General features: G+C 36.0%; 1 protein-coding gene across 2 annotated transcripts in view; it reads right to left on the reverse strand.

Moving 5' to 3' along the window:
* Positions 1 to 977: 977 nt before the first annotated feature.
* Positions 978 to 20,374, reverse strand: part of LANCL3 (LanC like family member 3) — a 111,343-nt gene continuing 91,946 nt past the window's right edge. Inside the window, exons 4-6 of one of the 2 annotated variants that reach the window (XM_045192976.2) lie at positions 17,777 to 17,984; positions 13,012 to 13,088; positions 8,696 to 8,772 (exon numbers count right to left, since the gene is read on the reverse strand). In XM_045192976.2, coding sequence (XP_045048911.1) covers positions 13,049 to 13,088; positions 17,777 to 17,984 — 248 coding nt within the window. In that variant the 3' untranslated portion in view covers positions 8,696 to 8,772; positions 13,012 to 13,048. Of the gene's footprint in view, positions 8,773 to 13,011; positions 13,089 to 17,776; positions 17,985 to 20,374 lie in introns of both variants that reach the window. The other variant, XM_024557569.4, reaches the window with a different exon arrangement.

The raw sequence follows: 20,374 nt of genomic DNA on the forward strand, positions 1-20,374 counted from the left end.
AACTTCTGACTCAATCCTGCTTCTAAAGAGATTTCATTACACCATGCAGTGGCTGTGAGCAAAAACCCCACGTGAAGGGGAGGCAACATCAACTGAGTGCGGCACTGTCCCCTCCAGGAACGACCGATAACAAAAGCTAAAGTCTGATGAGCTTTTGCATGTTGATCCTTGTCAGTCTGCACACCAGCTAACTTGCCCCAGTGACCGTGACTTCATGTATTCTCATTTGCCTTTTTGTCCTTGAGAAAAAAATGCATACATTCGAGCTTATGATTGCTAGTTTCCCTGTCAAATACATAAATGGATTTTGACTAAAGATCAATTTAAGACCACGTATGGCATTATACTTTCTTGCTAGGATTGAAATACCCATCATTTTTTAAAATATTATGTACACAACAATAGACTTATAGAAAGTGGTTTTTTTGGTATAATAATATGTAACATACCAGAACACTTGAAAATTTGTTTTTTTTTTAATAAAATACAGTACTACAACATTTTGTGATATAGTAAAATATCTGATTGAATGTTCTGCTCTATATTTAGACCTAACTGCTAGACATATGTCTTTGAAAGCGCCTCCCGGTACCCCTAAAGGAATATAATAATTAGCAAGAGGTCATAGAACCTGTTTTTGGCAAAAAGGCATTTTTGAAGAAGCCTCTTGTGTGCAAGACTTTCAAAATTTATATACTACAGATAAACGGTGTTGGATTTAGTGCTAATGGAAATTAGTATGATTTGAAGGTAATAACTAATCTTTATTATTTGATGTATTTTTCATAAATTTATGTTTTTAACTGCATTTGTGCTGAGGCAAATCTATTGCAAAGAGTACAGTTTTATTAATAATACTAATTTGTTGAGCAGTTCTTCAAAATTCAATAATACTTTCATAGTATGTATTCATTCCTGGATATAATTAGGAATAAGCAATTGTATTCTATCGACTGATTATTCTTTTGTATACCTCCCCCAAATAATAAAGGAATTGCACTAGTTTACTAGTGAATGTAAAAAAATATCATTAGGAAGATAAGCTTTTTTCCTCCAACAATACAATTATACTTCTGTAAGTATTGTGAATTGTGCAAAAACTATTTTTGGTGAAGTAAATTCTATTCGCTTGGGAAATGCACATTCTGAAACTGACATGGGGTCTTCAACTATTCCTGTATATGGCTTTGCAAAATTTCCCATAATCTTTGGATTCTACGAAATCCATTTTTAAATGTTTTTAAATTTAGTGCGACTAAATCCACGAGATTAAAAATCTGACTTCCTTTCCAAGCAGACCTATCACAGATGTTCACAGTTGGTAAAGCTGTTACCTTTTTGGAGAATGGGCTGCCCTTCCTTATCAGACAGATTCTAAAACCAAACTTTGGCACTTAGAATGTTCCACTCCTACTCCTGGACAGTCTACATAAAACTGATGGCAAACTTTGCATTTTCAGAAGACATCTCTGATATTGAAATACTAAAGTCCTAAAAAAAGAGACAAAACTAATCATTTTAATCAATCTTCTGACTTGACTGCATCCACATATAAAGGTTACTATAGTCAACTTGGACCAAATTCAGCAACAGAAGTTACTTTTAACTGGTAATTGCCACATAAGCACAGATTATAAAACAAAACAGGGGCAGCATCGCAGGTCCCACTAAAACAAAGGCAAAAAGATCATTTGCTAAAGATTGACAGTTGTCAAGTATAGTCTATATCTTCTTTAAACTGATTGCTAAGTTACTGCTACTCTACACACTTGACAAAAACGGTACACATTAAAGCATTGTAAATCAATACCACACACAAAGTACAAAAAAGAAAGCGTCAGCAGGATGGTATTATTCTACTTAAGAAACTGTATTCTATGTTTATACACAGGTATGCACATCCAGATGTTTCTCCCCTCATCTCTTTAGAGTGGTCATAATTTCTGAAATGACAGCAAGGTGTGCATTTAGGGACTTTTTTGAAGATTAATGTCCATGTGCAAGACATTAAAGCCATCTGCTGGTTTCAATTTAGTAGGTGGTTCCAGAACAAGAACATATATCTTGGCTCTAGGGTGATTCTGAATACAAAGGCTAAGTAGAGATAGGCTCCAAAAAGAGAAGAAAAAGAAGGGAAGTCACAGAGTTTTTCTTACTTTGAGACACTTGTGGCAATTTCCAAAATTCTTGTTCCCAAAAGTGTAGTGAAGAATGACCTCGGGTCACTGTGAGTGCGAGGTTTAGTAGGTTCAATACTGTGGCTCAGCCCCATTGTTGTATCTTTAATGGGCCTGGGCATGGGGAAGAGGGAGGGGGGCTTAGAAAAAAATAAATAAGCACATCATAAATGTACTGTGTCAGACTAAGCATGTTTTTATAGTGGTAGCTGGGCAACGGTACAATCAGGAGGTTGAACCTTACAGAGACAGAACTCAAGAACCTCAAACAGGTTTCTCTACCCGGGACAGTTTTCTGAGTCTGTGATATGTTAATGCATCATGAAAATCTCCAAAGAGGGGTAAAAGTATAGAATTTTCCTAACTTATTTAATCACAGATCCTATTTTTCCACAGGGAAGCTCTTGGTACTAGTGTTTTACATTTGGGGAAACACTGCGGTACTCAAATAACATACAGTGTTCTGTTTACATTTTCTTTTGTAACAACAAAAACACACATAAGCTATACGAAGACCCTATTATTGCTGTGAAACAGCAGTGGGATGCTAGCCCTGTGCTGTCCAATATACTAGCCAAACTACATGTGGCTCTCGAGCACTGGAAATGTGACTAGTCTGATTGGAGATGAACAGTAAGTGTAAAATATACATCAGATTTTGAAGACTCAGTACAAAAAAAAAGTAAAATAGTGCAAAAATTTTATATTGAGTACATGTTGAAATGATAATATTTTGAATATACTGAATTTTACCTGTTAGCCTTCACTTTCTTAATGGGGCTACTAGAAAATTTAAGAATTATATACATGGCTCATTTGCAGCTCTATTTGTGAAACTCACATCTGTTATCTTGTACAGATGGCTAATGGCTTTAACCCGACAGAAGAAGTTTTAATGGAAATTAATGCTTAAGATATACAACTAGAAGTGTAACTAGGGCCCTCATTAATTATGTGCTAATTTACTAGAGAGCACTCAACACACAATGGAGACCCATTCATTAATGAATGTGTACTCTCATCTATGTGTTCACTCAGATATATCTAATAGCTAAATGTTGGGTTTTATTTCATATGTGATACTGACTCTTCCTAAGCCCATCAGTCCCTCTCAGTGCTCAGTGTCTCTGCCTCTCTCTTTCTTGCACACACATACATACAATTTCCTACAGGAACTAAGAAAAACCAAAGGGAAACAAACAGGCAGTCCTTGCAAACTGTTTCCAGTCAAGCCTCCTACATCTTTTCTCCCTGTTCTTCCTCCATACTGTACAGAGAGGAGAAAGGCAAGAAAAAGAAAAGGTAGTCTGCTCTTTTAACCACACTGGTCACCAACAAATCCCCCACGAAGAACAAAAATACAGGTGATTTGGTTTTCATTTTATATAATTTTTCAAATTCAGTTCAGCGGGGTAAGTTCATAGGTACACAGAGGCAAAGACGATGCAGGAAATTCTGCAGACAAAAGACTGCCATTTGTGGAAGAGTCTAGGTGGGAATGACAAGATCCAACACTTTAAGAAAATTTAAAAAACAAGTATTTTTAAACCCTAAAGGCATTATCTATCAGGCCTCAATTTATTATCACTTTCAATTAAGGAAACCAGGAGAGAACACCCCCAGTATAAGATTTATGATAATGCAGGAGGCCCAGATATTTAACACTATCATCCCCCCCCTTTTTTTTTCCCATCACAGGACAAATAAAATGGCCAGGTTTCTTTTGGGAGAAGCAGGCTGAATGCAGCTGCCATTCTACTCTCCTGCACATCACACCTGAGGTAAGCTGGGCTGGACCTGTGATCTGGCTAAAGAACCGATCCGACTCCTTCTGCTGCTGCCCTTGAGGTCAGCCCTTTTGTCTAGAGTGGAATCTGGTCTTTACTGAGCCTGAAGCTCTTAGCTACCAATGGACGTAGATAGATGGAAGAGATAAGGAGAAAACCTGCCTGCCCAGGTGAAAGGAGGTCACATGATTAAGCACACAGGAAAAAAAAAACACATCAGTGTATAACTATTTAAAGAGGAAGAAGACAAGAAGCTGCTGAATTGGGGGAGGGAGTAATTAGAGATCCTAGGAAGCAATAAAAACCATGAGTAAGATGTGTGGTTCTTAACAGCATTGAACATACATCTACAAGTCACACTGAGATGCTGAGCTGCAGCAAGTTTTCACCCACCCACCCTTTTGCCTGCCTTCTCATTTGCTTTCCTTGCCAAGTTTATGCTAAGGTCACATGGCCTTGGTGAATCTGAGGCTTACTCATTTAGCTATTAATTTGGTACTGTGTTGAATAAATAACTGAGGTCCTAAAAGGAAGGCCTTATATGCAATGTACAGTATATTTCTATCACTATATGTCATGCAGTTCTGAGGCCTAAACTAAATACAGACCAAACTCAAGCAAAAATAGTTTATTTCCCATTTCATGTTTGCTCTGCCAGCCTAGGCTGCTAACTCCTTTTCTTGCATTACTGGCACCTTAATCCTCTATTTCAGCAAGTAAGATAAATATTTGCATTTAAAAGGAGCTCACCAGCTAAAACAGCCTATGCCTATGTACTAAGCCTCAGTAAATCAGAACCTTCTGAGGCACAAATACTACAGTCAGGATTGATTCTAGAATATAAAAAACATACACTTCGTTTTTTTACCAGGTAGGTGATCCAGAAAGTACTGCATCCACACATGCAGATTCCATTTCCCTAAAATGCTTATTTGAAGACATAATTAAGCATGATTTTTCTACGCATGTAACAGGTACTTAAAATCCAGCTTCCCTTTTTAAATATGTAAAGTAACTGCAAATTAAAAGCTCTCATCTTATCACTGACAACCCTCATCACAACCCTGTGAGGTGGAGATGGTGATAACAATTATTATTATAGTGGCCCATGGAATTGGCAGAGAAAGGCTTTAAGATTTCCAACACAGGGTTCTTTGCATTACTGATGTTTTTTCTTTTAATCACGTGTTTCCTTAATATGGTTGTAAATCACAAATTTACATTTTTTTGCATTGAAATTATTGACATTTCCTCTCTACGGAAACTGAAACAATTTGAGTACTACCTTGATTCAAATAAAATATTAGTTTGTCAAAGGAAGTTAACTACACAAATTGCCAAGGAGGAGTTGCAATTTAGCATAGACTAACAAAAGACTCTCTTTTTCAAGATATCAAAAAGTGAAAACTATAAACTTAAGAGTGTAGTCAGTTACCTGAAGAATCACAGGGCAATATATACTGTCAAATCTCTGTTCTTTTTTATTTCATTTTTAAATTTTTTAATTTAATCTTTATTGTATGTTTTCCATTACCACTTAGTCCCCTTATCCTACTTCCCCCCCCCCAGCAATCACCACACTGTTGTCCATGTCAATGAGTCCTTTTTCCTTTTCTGCTCAATCCCTCCACCCCCTAACCTCCCCCCACTAGCTGTCATCTGCTCTCCATCTATGAGTCTGTCTCTGTTTTCCCTGTTAGCTCAGTTTGTTTATTACATTCCACATATGAGTGAAATCATATGGTATTTGTCTTTCTCTGACTGGCTTATTAAATATCTGTTCTTATCAGGTTACAAATGGAACAAAAAATAAAAACTGATGGCTAAAATGGGATTGGGTAACATAAAGATATGTAATATTTTGGGATATGTGTGGGAGAGAAAGTTCATAAATGTGTTAATGAAACAAAATGCACAGAGTTGTGATATGTCTCAAAACTTCCTGTTCTCAAAATATAATGCAGTCTTCCCATTGTTAGGAGATTCTTTCAATATCCTCACATACCTCCAATGTTACCTTCAGGGTTTATAATTGTTCATGTCACATATAGTAAGTAATATTATAGTTATACTAGTGGTGGTGAATTGCCCTATAATCTTCAAGAGGCAACATGCTTAATTAAGCACTATTCGAACAATTATATTACTACATACAAGGGAAAAAAGGGTTAATTAAATAAGAAGTCACATGTCACACTTTTCTATAGCAACACCTAGGGGTATTTTTCCACTTCTTGGAAAAACAACATCATAGAAGAGTACCTTCCCAAACCTATAATTCTACTCTTTCAGGAAAATGAAAATTTACAGTATGTTTAAGTGCCAAAGAAGCTTACCCTTTTTGCTAATTTACCAGCATGTCAATTCATAAAGACACATTCAAACATGGCCTTTGCTTGGATTTGACACACAAAAGGGTTATCTTTTCACAATGGTCAGCGTAACAACGTCAGTTACCCTACTAAACCTTGAAAGGGCAAGGAAGCAAGACAGGCCAGCCTTTCTGAAGTTCCTAGAAATGAAACTGATATATTGAGCTAGATGATCACTTCTTAGTGCTTTAGGTTTCAGGTCTCAAGGATGAATGGTGGAAGGATCAGCAAACAGAAACAGAAGGTAACCTCCAGGGGTATTTTGTTTACTGCTACATCCCCAGCTTCTTCTGGTCTAGAATACTGAATAAATATACTTGGGAAGTGAAACCCTGGTTTGAAAAGCAGGTATCACTCTCATTTCAAAAGGAGCCCACTTGTAGAAAGCATTTTTGCCTTAAGGCTTTCAGAGAGGTACTTCACTATTCTTGAAAGACCTTGTAGAACCCAAGTTTGGCAGTCATCTTAAAACTGCTACTTATGTGGTATTGCCCCAATCTGAGTACCTTCAAAGATGAACAAATGAGGCCAATTTTACATAGTTATATCTGAGGATGTGAAAATGAAACAACAAGCTAAAAAGGTGCGTGCTTTTCAAAACCATTGTGTACGAGTTTGTTCTGATGAGTAAAAACATGAACAGTCATAAAGTATACACAGGCGGTTCTTACCTTTTTTCAGCCACAGATTTCTTTGAGAATCTTATGAATGCTAGAGATCATCCCAGAAAAATGAGCACACACACACACTCACACACACAAGCACATGGGCACATGCCAACACACATACATGTACATATACATATTTTTAGGCAACGGAGTATTCCCCCACTGCTCCCAAAGTTCACCTATGAATCAAGAAGTTAAGAACTACTGAACTAAGTAAGTGCTTGAATTACATGAGGATATGTGTAAAATATACATATATATATATCCAAATATTTAATTACTATTTAAATAATTGTTGAATCTTACATGGTATACAGCTTCCTCCTCCTCTTTGATACATGAAATTGCCAGTGACCAAGTCCTAGGAAAGGTGTAAACTCATGTTCTGAGTATTGAAGTGGCAGATGTTCCTACAGTGTTCTGAAAAGCACTATTTACTTGAAGTAGTTTTACAATTTCTATGTGTTTACAGCAAGGTTGAATTTATTATGACAACTTGGCTCAGTGGGAATTGTAGACAATTTCTTGTGGAGCTTGTGACTTGGAAGATAAGGTAATCAGCCAACGAGTTCACTCATCTTTTAATCTAACAGTATAAAGTTGAGCAACGTTCTTTTCACAACCACTAGCCCCTTCCTCGGCCAGTGTCTGACTGTTCTATAGGACACAGTATTCCATCAAAGGCAGAAACGACACACTTTGGTAGTGGTTACCCTGATCTTTGAGATGAGTGATTTTTACCACAAGTACATGAATTACATAGTCATTTAAAAAATTACAATAGATAATAACAGCTGACGCTTCAAATTGAGAAAAACATTTGACAGCAACACTTGTTACAGTATTTGCTAGCCTATGAATTTTACTATTCTAATTGAGCTTTAGGGGGGAAAAGGAACCAGGAAAAGAGATGCGCTGAGGCCTAAGGAAACTTCAAATTTCAGGGTTTAAATGAAGTTATGATATGTGCCCAGGGTAATGATAAAAATAGAGATTCATATGAAAATTTCTCCACTTAGTAAAAATCATGAATTTCAGTAAATAAAGGCATAGGACAACCAAGAGTTGCCTTTTTTTTTTTTTTTTTGTCCTTCAGCAGCCTGACACTTCATCCATCCTAGCAGCTTTCTGCTGGGCAATTATTTTAGTTTCAGATTGTCTTTAGTTCTGAATTTAGGGGTGGAGGGTACCCACAAATGGTCAAATTCTCTCTCCAATTGCAAAGGTATTGACATTTTATTGCCGTTGCTCACATTTCAATTTGGTTTTTTATACCCTAACTGAAAAATGAATGATTTATCTTTCCATATCTCCTGTGATTTCTGGTTTCATCCCTAGTGTCTGAAATATTGAATTTCTATGGTTTTTAGAAGAGTTGTGGTATCTTTATTTTGCAAGTTCTCAGACTATTCTCCCTTAAGTCTGGTATCACATTGCCTTCACATGCCTGATCCCTCCTCCCTCCCTTCCTTTTTTCCTTCCTTCCTGTGGCAATGTTAAGGCTCATGGTTGTGATACCATTGAATGTGGCTTGTGTGGAAACTGCCTCCAGTAGGCTCAGGAAATCTCAGGGACCATCTGCAGGGCCACAGTGGGACACGGAGCTTTCTAAACAAAGACGCTGAAGAGAGGGAACTCAGCCTGACTGGGCTGCAGCAGATCAATCAGAAAGCACACAGTCCCAGAGAAGCCTTCATACAAGCTGTATATACTTTCAAGGACGCGAGAACCTGCCTTGAATTCCTCGGTAAATAAAAACTCAGCAAACCTAAAAGAAGAAGAAGAAAATACAGAGTTTTAACATTAGTGTTTCCACATTATTGACCTTGGGTTGCTTCTTTCTCCTCTCTGCTAAATTCAAGTTTTAGCATCATTTTCTTTCCAGAATTGTATAATATTTTAAGAAAGACATTGTTACAACAACAGAGGAGCCATTATGGAACCGTGTGTGTTTCACAACAAATGATGTTGGCAGGCAAATTCAACTGTTTTGAGTATTTGCAAAGCAAATCACTGTGTTTTTTCCTTAGGATTTCATTCCTTCTGTCATCCAATAATGAAAAGTAAGAAAGACAGATAAGTAGCCATACTTTCATTTACCTTGAATAGCAAGCTGAAATATGACTGTTCCTTTTAAAAAAATAAATACGCTATTATTCTGCAGGAATATTATTTCTGAGCTAGGTGTCATTTGTATGTGACAGAGAGGAGATTGTGAAAATAAATGTGCAAGATTTTATACAATCTGTGCTTTGGGTAAACGAATAAGATGAATGAGAAAAGGTGAACCACATTTTATAATCATGGCATCAAATAGCAAACTCAGCTACAAGATAGATTATTTTTAGGACATCTGCCTTAAAAATAAATCACTGGCCTCTAAATTCTCTATGAAAGAGCTTTATACTTTTACTGGTTTTTGCCACAAATCCTATTCATGTTATTTATACTGGGTAACATTTTCAGTAGTTAATGGCATTTAAAATGCTGTCACCTATGTCATCTCTTCACTGACTTGCTCTCATCCCCATCACCAACAAAAATTATCACCAATTCACAGGCTAGCGCTCACAGGTTGGTAAGGCCTGACAGCTGATACTGCCATAAATTTAGATGATTGCTACTACACAGGGGGTCTTATGAAGAGTGATTACTCATTTGATCTTTTTAAGGTTTTTGGAATTATTGATGGCAGCTTAAAATAAATCAGCAGGACACATATTACAATTCTGTTTGGTGCAAATTTTCTATCAACTGTTTTCCTGAATATGCAGTAATTTCTAAATAAAGTTCAAAAAATTAGCCCATCGCCATTTTTGCTCAGAATAATGATGCATCCAATAAGTTAATTCAAAATTTGTAATTACACGATGAAGCTTTGTGATATAGCTTCAAGGAATATTGACATTATTAGTGCCATGGATCATTTGGCAGTCTGGACTTCATCTCAGAAAACAAATACATAAAATAAAATACATAGGATTCCAAAGAAAATTAACTATATTAAAGGCAATAGTTAGCAACAAATTTAAACCAAATTTGTGATATAATAATATGTGTATTCTTTATTAACACATTAAATAGTAGTAGATCTAATAACTGTGGACATTTCTAAGTAGTGGTGGGCATGAAATAAATTTCACAATATCTGCAACAAGAGTAATATGTGACTTCTACTGGTGACAGAGTCACAGCTACTGCTAATTTTCCTGTGGCTCATTACTTACATTCAAAATTGAAAACAATGCTACATTTCAGTTTGAGATGTAATACACAAACCCTAGATTAAGAAGCTGTGGTGAGAAAAAAAAAGCTGAGGTAGCAATACTTATATCTGACAAAACAGACTTCAAAACAAAGGCCACAAAGAGACACAGAAGGACACTTCATAATACTCAAGAGAAGAATCCATCAAGAAGACATAAATATTTAAACACATATGCACCCAACCCTGGAGCACCCAAGTACATAAAGAAAATCTTGGAGGACTTCAAGAAAGATATTGACAGAAACACAATTATAGAAGGGGACTCTAACACCCCACTGTCAAAAATGGACAGCTCTTCCAAACAAAATATCAACAAGGATATTGTGGAACTGAACAATGTCCTAGATCAATGAACTTAACTGATATATATGGAACCTTTCATTCCAAAGAGGCAAAGTACACATTGTTTTCAAATACACATGTAACATTTTCAAAGATAGACCACATCATAGGACGCAAAACCAGCTTCAACAAACTCAAGAAAACTGAAGTCACGTCAAGAATTTTCTCAGACCACAAGGGCTTGAAACTAGAAACCAACCTCAAGGAAAAAACTCAAAAATATTCAAATTCATGGAGACCAAATAGCATGCTATTAAACAATGAAAGGGTGAATAATGAGATCAAGGAAGAAGTCAAAGAGATTCTGGAAACAAATGAAAGTGAACACAAAACAGTCCAAAAGTTATGGGACACAGCAAAGGTGTCCTCAGAGGGAAGTTCATAGCAATACAGGCCTACCTAAAAGACAGAAACATTTCAAATAAACAAGCTAACCCTACACCTACAAGAACTGAAGGAACAACAACAAACAAAGCCCAGAGTGAGTAGAAGGAAGGAAATAATCAAGATCAGAGCAGAATTAATGACATAGAGACTAAAAGAACAATTCAAAGCATCAATAAATCCAGGAGCTGGTTCTTTGAAAAGATAAACAAAATCAATAAGCCTTTAAGCAGATTCATCGAGAAAATAAGAGAGAGGACCCAAATAAATAAAATCAGAAATGAAAGAGGAGAGATTACAACTGATACTACAGAAATACAAAGGATTATAAGAAATTACTATGAAGAACTATATGCCAAGAAATTTGAAAACCTGAGTGAGATGGACAAGTTTCTAGAAAAATATAGTCTTCCAAAACTGAATGAAGAAGAAGCAGAAAGCCTAAACAGACTAATAAGAGCCAGTGAAATTGAAGCGGTCATCAAAAAACTCCCATCACACAAAAGCCCTGGACCAGACAGTTTCACAGGAGAATTTTATAAAACATTTAAGGAAGAGCTATCCCCTATCCTTCTCAGATTATTCCAAAAATCCAAGAAGAAGGAAGATTCCCAAACTCTTTTTATGAGGACAGCATCATCCTAATCCCAAAACCAGACAAAAACACAACACAGAAAGAAAACTACTGACCAATATCACTGATGAACATAGATGCTAAAATCCTCAACAAAATATTGGCAAACTGCTTCAAACAATACATCAAAAAGACCATACACCATGATCAAGTGGGATTCATCCCAGGGATGCAAGGATGGTTCAATATTTGCAAATGAATAAACATAATACATCACATCAACAACAGCAAAGACAAAAATCACAAGATCATATCAATAGATGTGGAAAGCGCATTTGATAAGGTACAGCACCCATTTATTATAAAAACACTCAGCAAAGTGGGAGTAGAGGGAGCATACCTCAACATAATAAAGGCAATATATGAAAAATATAGCCAACATCATACTCAATGGGCAAAAACTGAAAGCTTTCCCACTAAGATCAGGAACAAGACAAGGATGTCCGCTTTCACCACTTCTATTCAACATAGTATTGGAAGTCCTAGCCACAGCAATCAGACAAGAGAAGGAAATAAAAGGCATCCAAGTTGGAAAGGAAGAAGCAAAACTGCCATTGCTTGCAGACGACATGATAGTGTGCATAGAAAATCCTATAGACTCCACCAAAAAACTACTCGACCTAATAAATGAATTTGGCACAACAGTTGGATACAAAGTCAATACTCAGAAATCAAAGGCATTCTAGTATACCAACAATGAAACATCAGAAACAGAAATCAGGAAAAAAAAAAACCCATTTGATATAGCAACAAGAAAAATAAAGTACCTAGGAATAAACCTAACCAAGGAGGTAAAAGACCTTTACTCAGAAAACTACACAACACTGAGGAAAATAATTAAGGAAGACACAAACAAATGGAAGCATATACTATGTTCATGGATTGGAAGAATTAACATCATTGAAATGCCCATAGTACTCAAAAGAATGTATAGATTCAACACAATCCTTATTAAAATACTAATGACATATTTCACAGGTACAGAACAAACATTTCAAAAATTTATATGGAACCATAAATGACTGCAAATGGTCATAGCAATTTGGCAAAGAAGAGCAAAGAGGGATCACAATACCTTACATCAAACTATATTACAAGGCCACGGTAATCAAAACAGTCTGGTACTCGCATAAGAACTGACACATAGACCAATGGAACAGAATAGAGGACCCAGAAATAAACCCAAGTCTCTATGGTCAATTAATAATTGGCAAATGGGGCAGAAGCATAAAATGGAGTAAAAAAAGCCTCTTCCAGAAATGGTGTTGGGAGATCTGGACAGCTACATGCAAAACAATGAAATTCGACCACCACCAACTTACACCATACACAAAAATAAACTCAAGATGGATAAAAGACTTAAATATAAGTTGTGATACCATAAAAGTCCTTGAGGTGAATACAGGGAGGAAAATCTCAGATATTCCATGCAGCAATATTTTCACCGATGTGTCCCCTAGAGCAAGGGACATAAAGGAAAGAATAAACAAATGGGACTTCATCAAAATAAAAAGTTTCTGCATGGCTAAAGAAAACATCAGCAAAATGAAAAGGGAATAGTGCATCCACTGTGTAAAACAGTATGGAATTTCTTCAAAAAATTAAAAATGGAACTTCCTTTGATCCGGCAGTTCCACTGCTGGGATTATACTCTAAGGATCCTGAATCACCATTTCTAAAGAACCTATGCACCCCAATGTTCATAGCAGCACAATTCACAATAGCCAAGTGCTGGAAGCAACCTAAGTTCCTGTCAGTAAATGAGTAGATCAAAGAATTGTGGTACATTTACACAATCGAATACTATGCAGCAGAAAGAAGGAAGGAGTTCCTACCCTTTGCGACAGCATGGATGGAACTGGAGAGTATTATGCTAAGTGAAATAAGCCAGGTGGTGAAAGACAAATACCATATGATCTTACCTATAAATAGAACCTAATCAACAAAATAAACAAGCAAGCAAAATATAACCAGAGGCATTGAAATATAGAGCAAACTGACAGTAACTACAGGAGAGGGGGAAAGAAGGGAAAGGTTTGTCAAGGAACATGTATAAAGGACCCATGGACAAAGCTAAAGGGGCTAAGGTTGGAGAGTGAGAGGTGGGGGTGGAGAGGTGGCAGAAAGTGGTGGTTGGAAAATGGAGACAACTGTATTCGAGCAACAATAAAAAATGATAAAAACAAGAAGCCCTGGTGTAGTAGAAAGAGGAAGAACTTTGAAGTTGGAATCCCCCACTCTGATAATTTCATGTTTATGCCATTTTGAAAATTTCTTAATCTGAGTTTAAAATAGTGAAGTTGCAGAGCTGCACAAAATTATCTGTAATAATTAAAGATACCATATGTTAAGTTCTGAGCATATAGGAAACATTCAATACATGGTAAATTTCATTTATTCACATAAACATAAAAATTCTATGGCAGAGTATTTGTTAAACAGAGACAACCATTCCACCATACTTTAAAAGAAGTCCACAGTTAATTTCGCTCTGTCTTCTTCCAACGTTTTCCCTAAGTTTAATTGATTTATTATATTGTTAAAATTAGTCTGTATAATATTTGGTATCCTACATTGTTTTACTTCAAATAATATGATGAATATTTTTGTGCTATTCAAAATAATTTCTAAACGATATATGAGCACAATTTAGAAGCACAATAGCAATGTAGGAGAGTCACAGTTTCATTGTGTTCTGACCTGTGTAGTGTGTTATCATATTAAAATGAAAATGATTGTTATGGTAATTATAGAACTATAAAGAATTAAAGACACTTAGATCATTATATATCAAAACCTGGTGGTTATGACCAACTAAACTCAGATGAAAATTCAGTGATTTGAGTTTTTAATTACTATTATTTTTTATTAGGATGATGAAACATTCTAATTAAACATTCTTTTAAACTGTTCAAAAATAACAAAACAAAGGAAAGGAACACTGGAAAGTCAACATATAGGCAGAAAATAATAAATTAGAGAGCAAAAGAGAAAAACAAAGAGAATTAATAAACAAAACGAAAGCCAGTTCTTTGAAAGCATGAACAACATAGTCAAAATGCTGGCGTGTCTGACCAAAAAGGAGAAGTATTAGGAGGCATATAAGCACAGATATGTGAGATTTAAAATATCATAGGACTACAGAGTTACAGCTTTACCGCAAACATTTGAAAATCCAATCAGATGAGACGTTTTTGTAAGAACACATTTCATTCAAAAATTAATTCAAGAACAGATAGAAAATCTGAAAAATTAAGTAATCACAGAAGAAATTGAAAAGGTTGTCAAATATTTTTCTGGGACCATCAATTCCAACTGTATGTTAAGAGTAATAGGCGATGACCAAGTAATGTTTATTCCAGAGAGGTATATATTGCCCCCAAACAATATATACCTCTCTGGACCATCATTGTCTTAGGAACTGCCAAAATGAAGGAAGTCCCCCCACTTTGTGGCACCAAATAATTCATTTAGCTTTGAATTATAATGAAGTAGAAATTTTAGTATTCTATGCACTTAAATGCAATGCCCTATACTATTAAGATATTACCTGAAAATTTTCATTCTGTAACTGTGAGGAATTCAAGTTTTCTAAAGGGCCCTGGACTCCAGAACCTTATAACTAAGACTCTGTAAGCTAGAACTGGCTGCCAGAAAAATAAGGAGTTGTTCTGGCCCTTTTTAATATTCTTTCCAGAGCATGACAACCTCTGATGAAATTTATCCCAAAGGTGATATAGCATCAATCTGATAAGATCCAAAAAGACTTTCTTTTTCTACATTTGGGAAATAAAGGGTCAGGTTGCAACCTGAACAGTTTAGGGAGCCATGAATCAAAATATGTTAACAGAATTCCTACACAATGGAGCCTCAAAAGAGGACTTGCATATGGTAATATTTTTTCTTCAGTACACACACACAAATATCATAAATGATATTTTATGTTTAACATTGCATATTATATAAGTTGGCTTAGGAAAGCCTTTCTGAGACAATGACTTCTGAGTAAAGGTTTGAATGAACTGAGGTACTGGGAGATATACACATACATAAAACTGAGCATTACAGGTGGAAAGAACCAAAACTTCAAAGGCCTTGAGAGAGATTGTAGCTGGCATCCTAACAAAATCACGAGGAAGCTACTATGGTGGAAAGAACCAAGAAGAAGAGTAGGGGATGGTATCAAAATGGTAAAGGGAGGCAAAATCCTGTAGGCCGCAGGGCGGGCTGCATGTGGCCCAGGATGGCTACGAATGTGGCCCAACACAAAATTGCTAATTTACTTAAAATCTTTTTTTTTTTTTGCTCATCATTTTTCATTAGTGTTTGTGTATTTAATGTGTCACCCACAACAACTCTTCTTCCAGTGTCGCCCAGAGATACCAAAAGGTTGGACATCCCTGCTTAGGGCCTTTCATTCAAAGGACAGACTTTGGCTTTAACTCTGACATATGGGAAACCACTGAATTATTCTGAGCAGAAGCATGTCATAATGTGACATGATATATGCCATGGGAAGCAAATTTAAAAAATCATGTGAAACTGAAAAGCATTCCTAATGAAATAAGTACAAAGGTGAGGATGTTCACTCTCCCTCTTATTACTGAACATTGTTTTGGAGATTCTGACCCATGCAATAGGAAAAAATTTTTAAAGAGTATACATGAGAAAGTAACAAAATTATAATTATTTGCAGGTCATATTAGTGTCTATTTAGAAAACCCAGTGGAATCTAATGTAAGTTTCATAGAAACAGTAATAGAGTTCAGTAAGCTGGATAGATATATCATTAGAATATTTATCAAAATTGAGATGTTTATAAGATGCAAAGCAGATTTATATGAAAGAAGTGCATCTTAGATTGCTAAACTGAAGTGATATGTATGTTTTAAAAAACTTTCATAAGTACCAATAATAAATTACCTGAAAATACAGAAGAGGAAAACATTCCACTCACAAATCTGGAAATAAAATACTAGGAATAAAATTAACAGGAAATATACATGATCTCCTCCGTAAGATCAAAACTTTAGCAAACGGTATTTTTTAAAACTGAAATAAAGGGACAACATACCATGTTCCTGGATGGAAAAATTCAGTTTTCTAAAGATGTTAATTCTCACTAATGTAAGCTATAAATTCATTGAAACTCCAATGAAATTGCCATAGGGATTTTTTAAATTTGAAAAACTGATTCTAAAATACAATTGGAAGAATGAGAGAACAGCTAAGGAAAATTAGAAATAAATAAATAATGAAATAGAAAGTCCAGAAACAAACCCATACATTTATATAAATTCAGTTTATGATAAAACTGGGATTTCAAATCATTAGGGTAATCAATCAACATATATTAGTGTAGTTGTGTCTTTTATTTAAAAAACACAAAGATTGATACCTGTCTGGCAGCATTAAACAAAAATAGTAAGTTCTAGAATATCAAAGACTTAAAATGTAAAATCATAATGGTACTCAAAGTCAGTGTAAATACTTTCCCCTTTTTTGTAATCTTAAAGTGGGAAGGGTCTTTTTAGCAAAACACAGATTCCAGAAAGCTTGAAAATTCAACAACTTTGACCAGAAAAATACTTAAAATTTTTGTCTGGTGAAAGACCATGAACTAAGTTGAAAGAAAAATGACAAAGTAGGAAAATATTTACAGCGTATATTGACAGAGTTACAATTGTCAATATAAGCATCATAATAGAAAAAATGGGCAAAAATGGGTTAGAAATACCTGTGGGTCTAACGTCTTCAATTCTAAAATTTCTCTTATAAGAAATGCTTGCACAAGGGCATATAAGTGTATGTACTGGATATTTAGGACAATTTAGTTTGTGTTAGTAAATACTGAACATGTACAACTGTCCATTGCTTATAGATTAAATTAGTAACGGTGCATCTACAGTGAATAACTATGTAGTCTTTAAAATTATGAGATAGATCTATATAAACTGAAATGGTGTCTCTTTAAATTGTTTATTTAAAATACAAGTTGCAATCAATATACATAGTACTGTTATACATTTAGGTGCATAGTTAATGTATTTATTTTTACACTTTTTAAACTATGTGACTCTCACCTATTCAGAACATTAGTTAGATTAACATTTGGGGAAAAATTACATGTGAGTAATGGCTGACCTTTGGGCTCGGTAGATGTATTTAGAGTTTCCTGTGAGCCGATATAGCAGCAGGAAGACATAAGCACTGCCAGCTACACCATGGCAAATTCCCGGCCCCTTCTTTAGCAGGCCCTTCTGCCATGTGAGTTCCCCACACCGGATACATGTGTCCAGGTACTGCGGTTTCTTGGAAACAAGATAAGCTTTGGCAAACAGATAGGCAATTCCTGTGGAAACATCAAAGACATTAGAGGTGACTTTCAGGGCTTAATACTATAAAGCAGAACTTCTCAAACTGTAAAAGGCTCACAAATCACCAGTGTATTGGTAAAATATCCATTTTAATCTGGTAGTTCTGAGGTGGGGCCTGAAATACTACATTTCTAACAAGTGTCCTGCTGGAGACCACATTTTGGCTATGTCCTGCAAGGGAGTCTTATTTTTTCCTGTGAGATTTAAGTTGTTTGAATTGTATCATGGTGTTGGTCCCTGGAGAAAGAGCAGCAAATACAGAGATTGATAAAATCCATAATTTAAAAATTAATATTTAACTATGCATACTCTGGTAAGCATTATGCATACCTGGCTATTTGGAATGGCTAAATGTTTATAGTTTGCCTATTTTGTCTCCCACCCCAAGGTTCAGAATTTATAATGTTAAAGTACTTATAACTATACACCTTTTCTTAAGAGCAAATCTGGGAGTCCTGCCAAAAACTATAATGGTCCCAAATGACTTGACCAAGACTTCTGCTCCAGCTGTGAAATGAATTCATCCCAACTTGATTGTTCCAAGGAAAGACATTTTCCTTCAAAGCTTCTCAACAAAGGCAATCTCAATTACATAGGCAGGAATAGAAATAACAGAAGCAACAACTATTAATAGCAACATTTCCCCCAAGTTTTAGGTGCTCATACTCAGAAAAGAGGTTAGGAACCCAAGATCACTCTCTAATACATGGGCTACTTTACTCCTGTTTAAGGTAGAAAAGACTGGAATTTAGTAAGTATCTTAACTAACTCATCGAGGTTTTCTCTGCCTTTCCTTGTCTTTGACTGGGCTCTTTTACAACTCTGTAGAAATAAGTTTACTGTTTAGAAAATTGATAGTAATTGAAAGAATTTCTGTCCCTAGGAACTCGCATTCTGTTTGATAGAGGTTGGATTGATATCCCTCAACCTTTGTGGAAGGAAGCAGCAGATTTTGCATCTACTGAGCAAATTCATGTCAGCATTACTAATGGCCTATAAATATGTCTGCTCTTTGGATTTTCTTTTGAACCAGTTGTAACACCTTTCTGGTTCCCTTATTAATTAATGAGCAAATAAAAGAATTCATATATGTTTATTTTATATTTGTCTGAGAGTCATGACTTTATTCTCTTTTAATATTTATCCTTTAACACTTCCTATGATTAACACTTACATAAGAGCATCTCTTCAGCCAGTGGTTTCCAGTCAGCCCCTGATAATGGTCATCTAGAGTAGTAGTCCCCAACCTTTTTGCACTACAGACCAGTTCTGTGGAAGACTGGGGTGGGGGGAACAGGAGGAGGAACTCAGGCGAGCTTTGCTTGAGGCCAGGTTGAGTTCGTCTGATCTATAGCATTGTCCTCCTTCAGTTTTAGGAACAAAGTATCTCCTACCAACTAAGGATGATTTAAAAATAATTGAACTGATTTAATTACACATATATTCATTCACTGTACCCATTCATTTGAAAGTGTTCAATATCTACTGTATACACAGCCCTAGGCATGGCTGATTTCATGGGCACGTACAGTGTCACAAGGGCCTCCAAAAGGGCTCCATCCTGTGTTTGATGCTCTGTTGTTGCCATCTCGAAATTCTTAATCATTTTTAAGAGAGGTACATTTTCACTTTGTATCAAGCTCTGCATATTATGTAGCAAGTCCTGGCCTTGGGTAATTCAAAATAAGTGCTAAACATGATTCTTGCCCTTCAGGAAGGCAGCTGTCTAGAAAAGAAGAGAAAAATATATACATATGACTGACACATAATAGGACATGTAGTTCATGCTTTTGCAGCATAAAATGAATGGTTCTGCCAATTATACTAGAGGGATCAGAAAAGTGGAAGTTCCCTGAGGGAGACAAGTGAAGTAAGGCTTTCTTTAAGACTATGTAGGATACATAGGAAACTCCAGGCCCAAGGTTAGGGACAGACAGCATTGTAGGCATCAATATCATCCAGGGCAAAGATTCAGAGCCTGGACAAACAATCTACATGAAGACCAGTGGGGCAATATTCTAACCAACAGGACAGCGGGGTGGAAGGCTAAATGGGGTTCACATTAGGGATGGTTTTACAAGTCCAGTTAGGCAGTTTGGAGTGTATTCTGTGAGAAACAGGGAACCAGCCAGGGCGAGTGTTTTTGTTGTGGATTGGTTGGGTTTTCTTTTTAATGATGTGATTAGTAGTATAGACAAAGTACCCCACACTGGTGTCAGGAGAGACCTAAAGAAGGGCAACGGGATAGCTGCGAACCAATCATGTGGCAAAAAGAGGGCAAAGAGGCTAATGAAAGAGATTGCTGACAGGATTTGGTGGTTCTTTAGATATTAATTGAATGCTTACTATATGCCAGGCACACCAG

Source organism: Desmodus rotundus, chromosome X (assembly GCF_022682495.2).
Source record: "Desmodus rotundus isolate HL8 chromosome X, HLdesRot8A.1, whole genome shotgun sequence".
In the NCBI taxonomy this organism is placed as follows: Eukaryota; Metazoa; Chordata; class Mammalia; order Chiroptera; family Phyllostomidae; genus Desmodus; species Desmodus rotundus.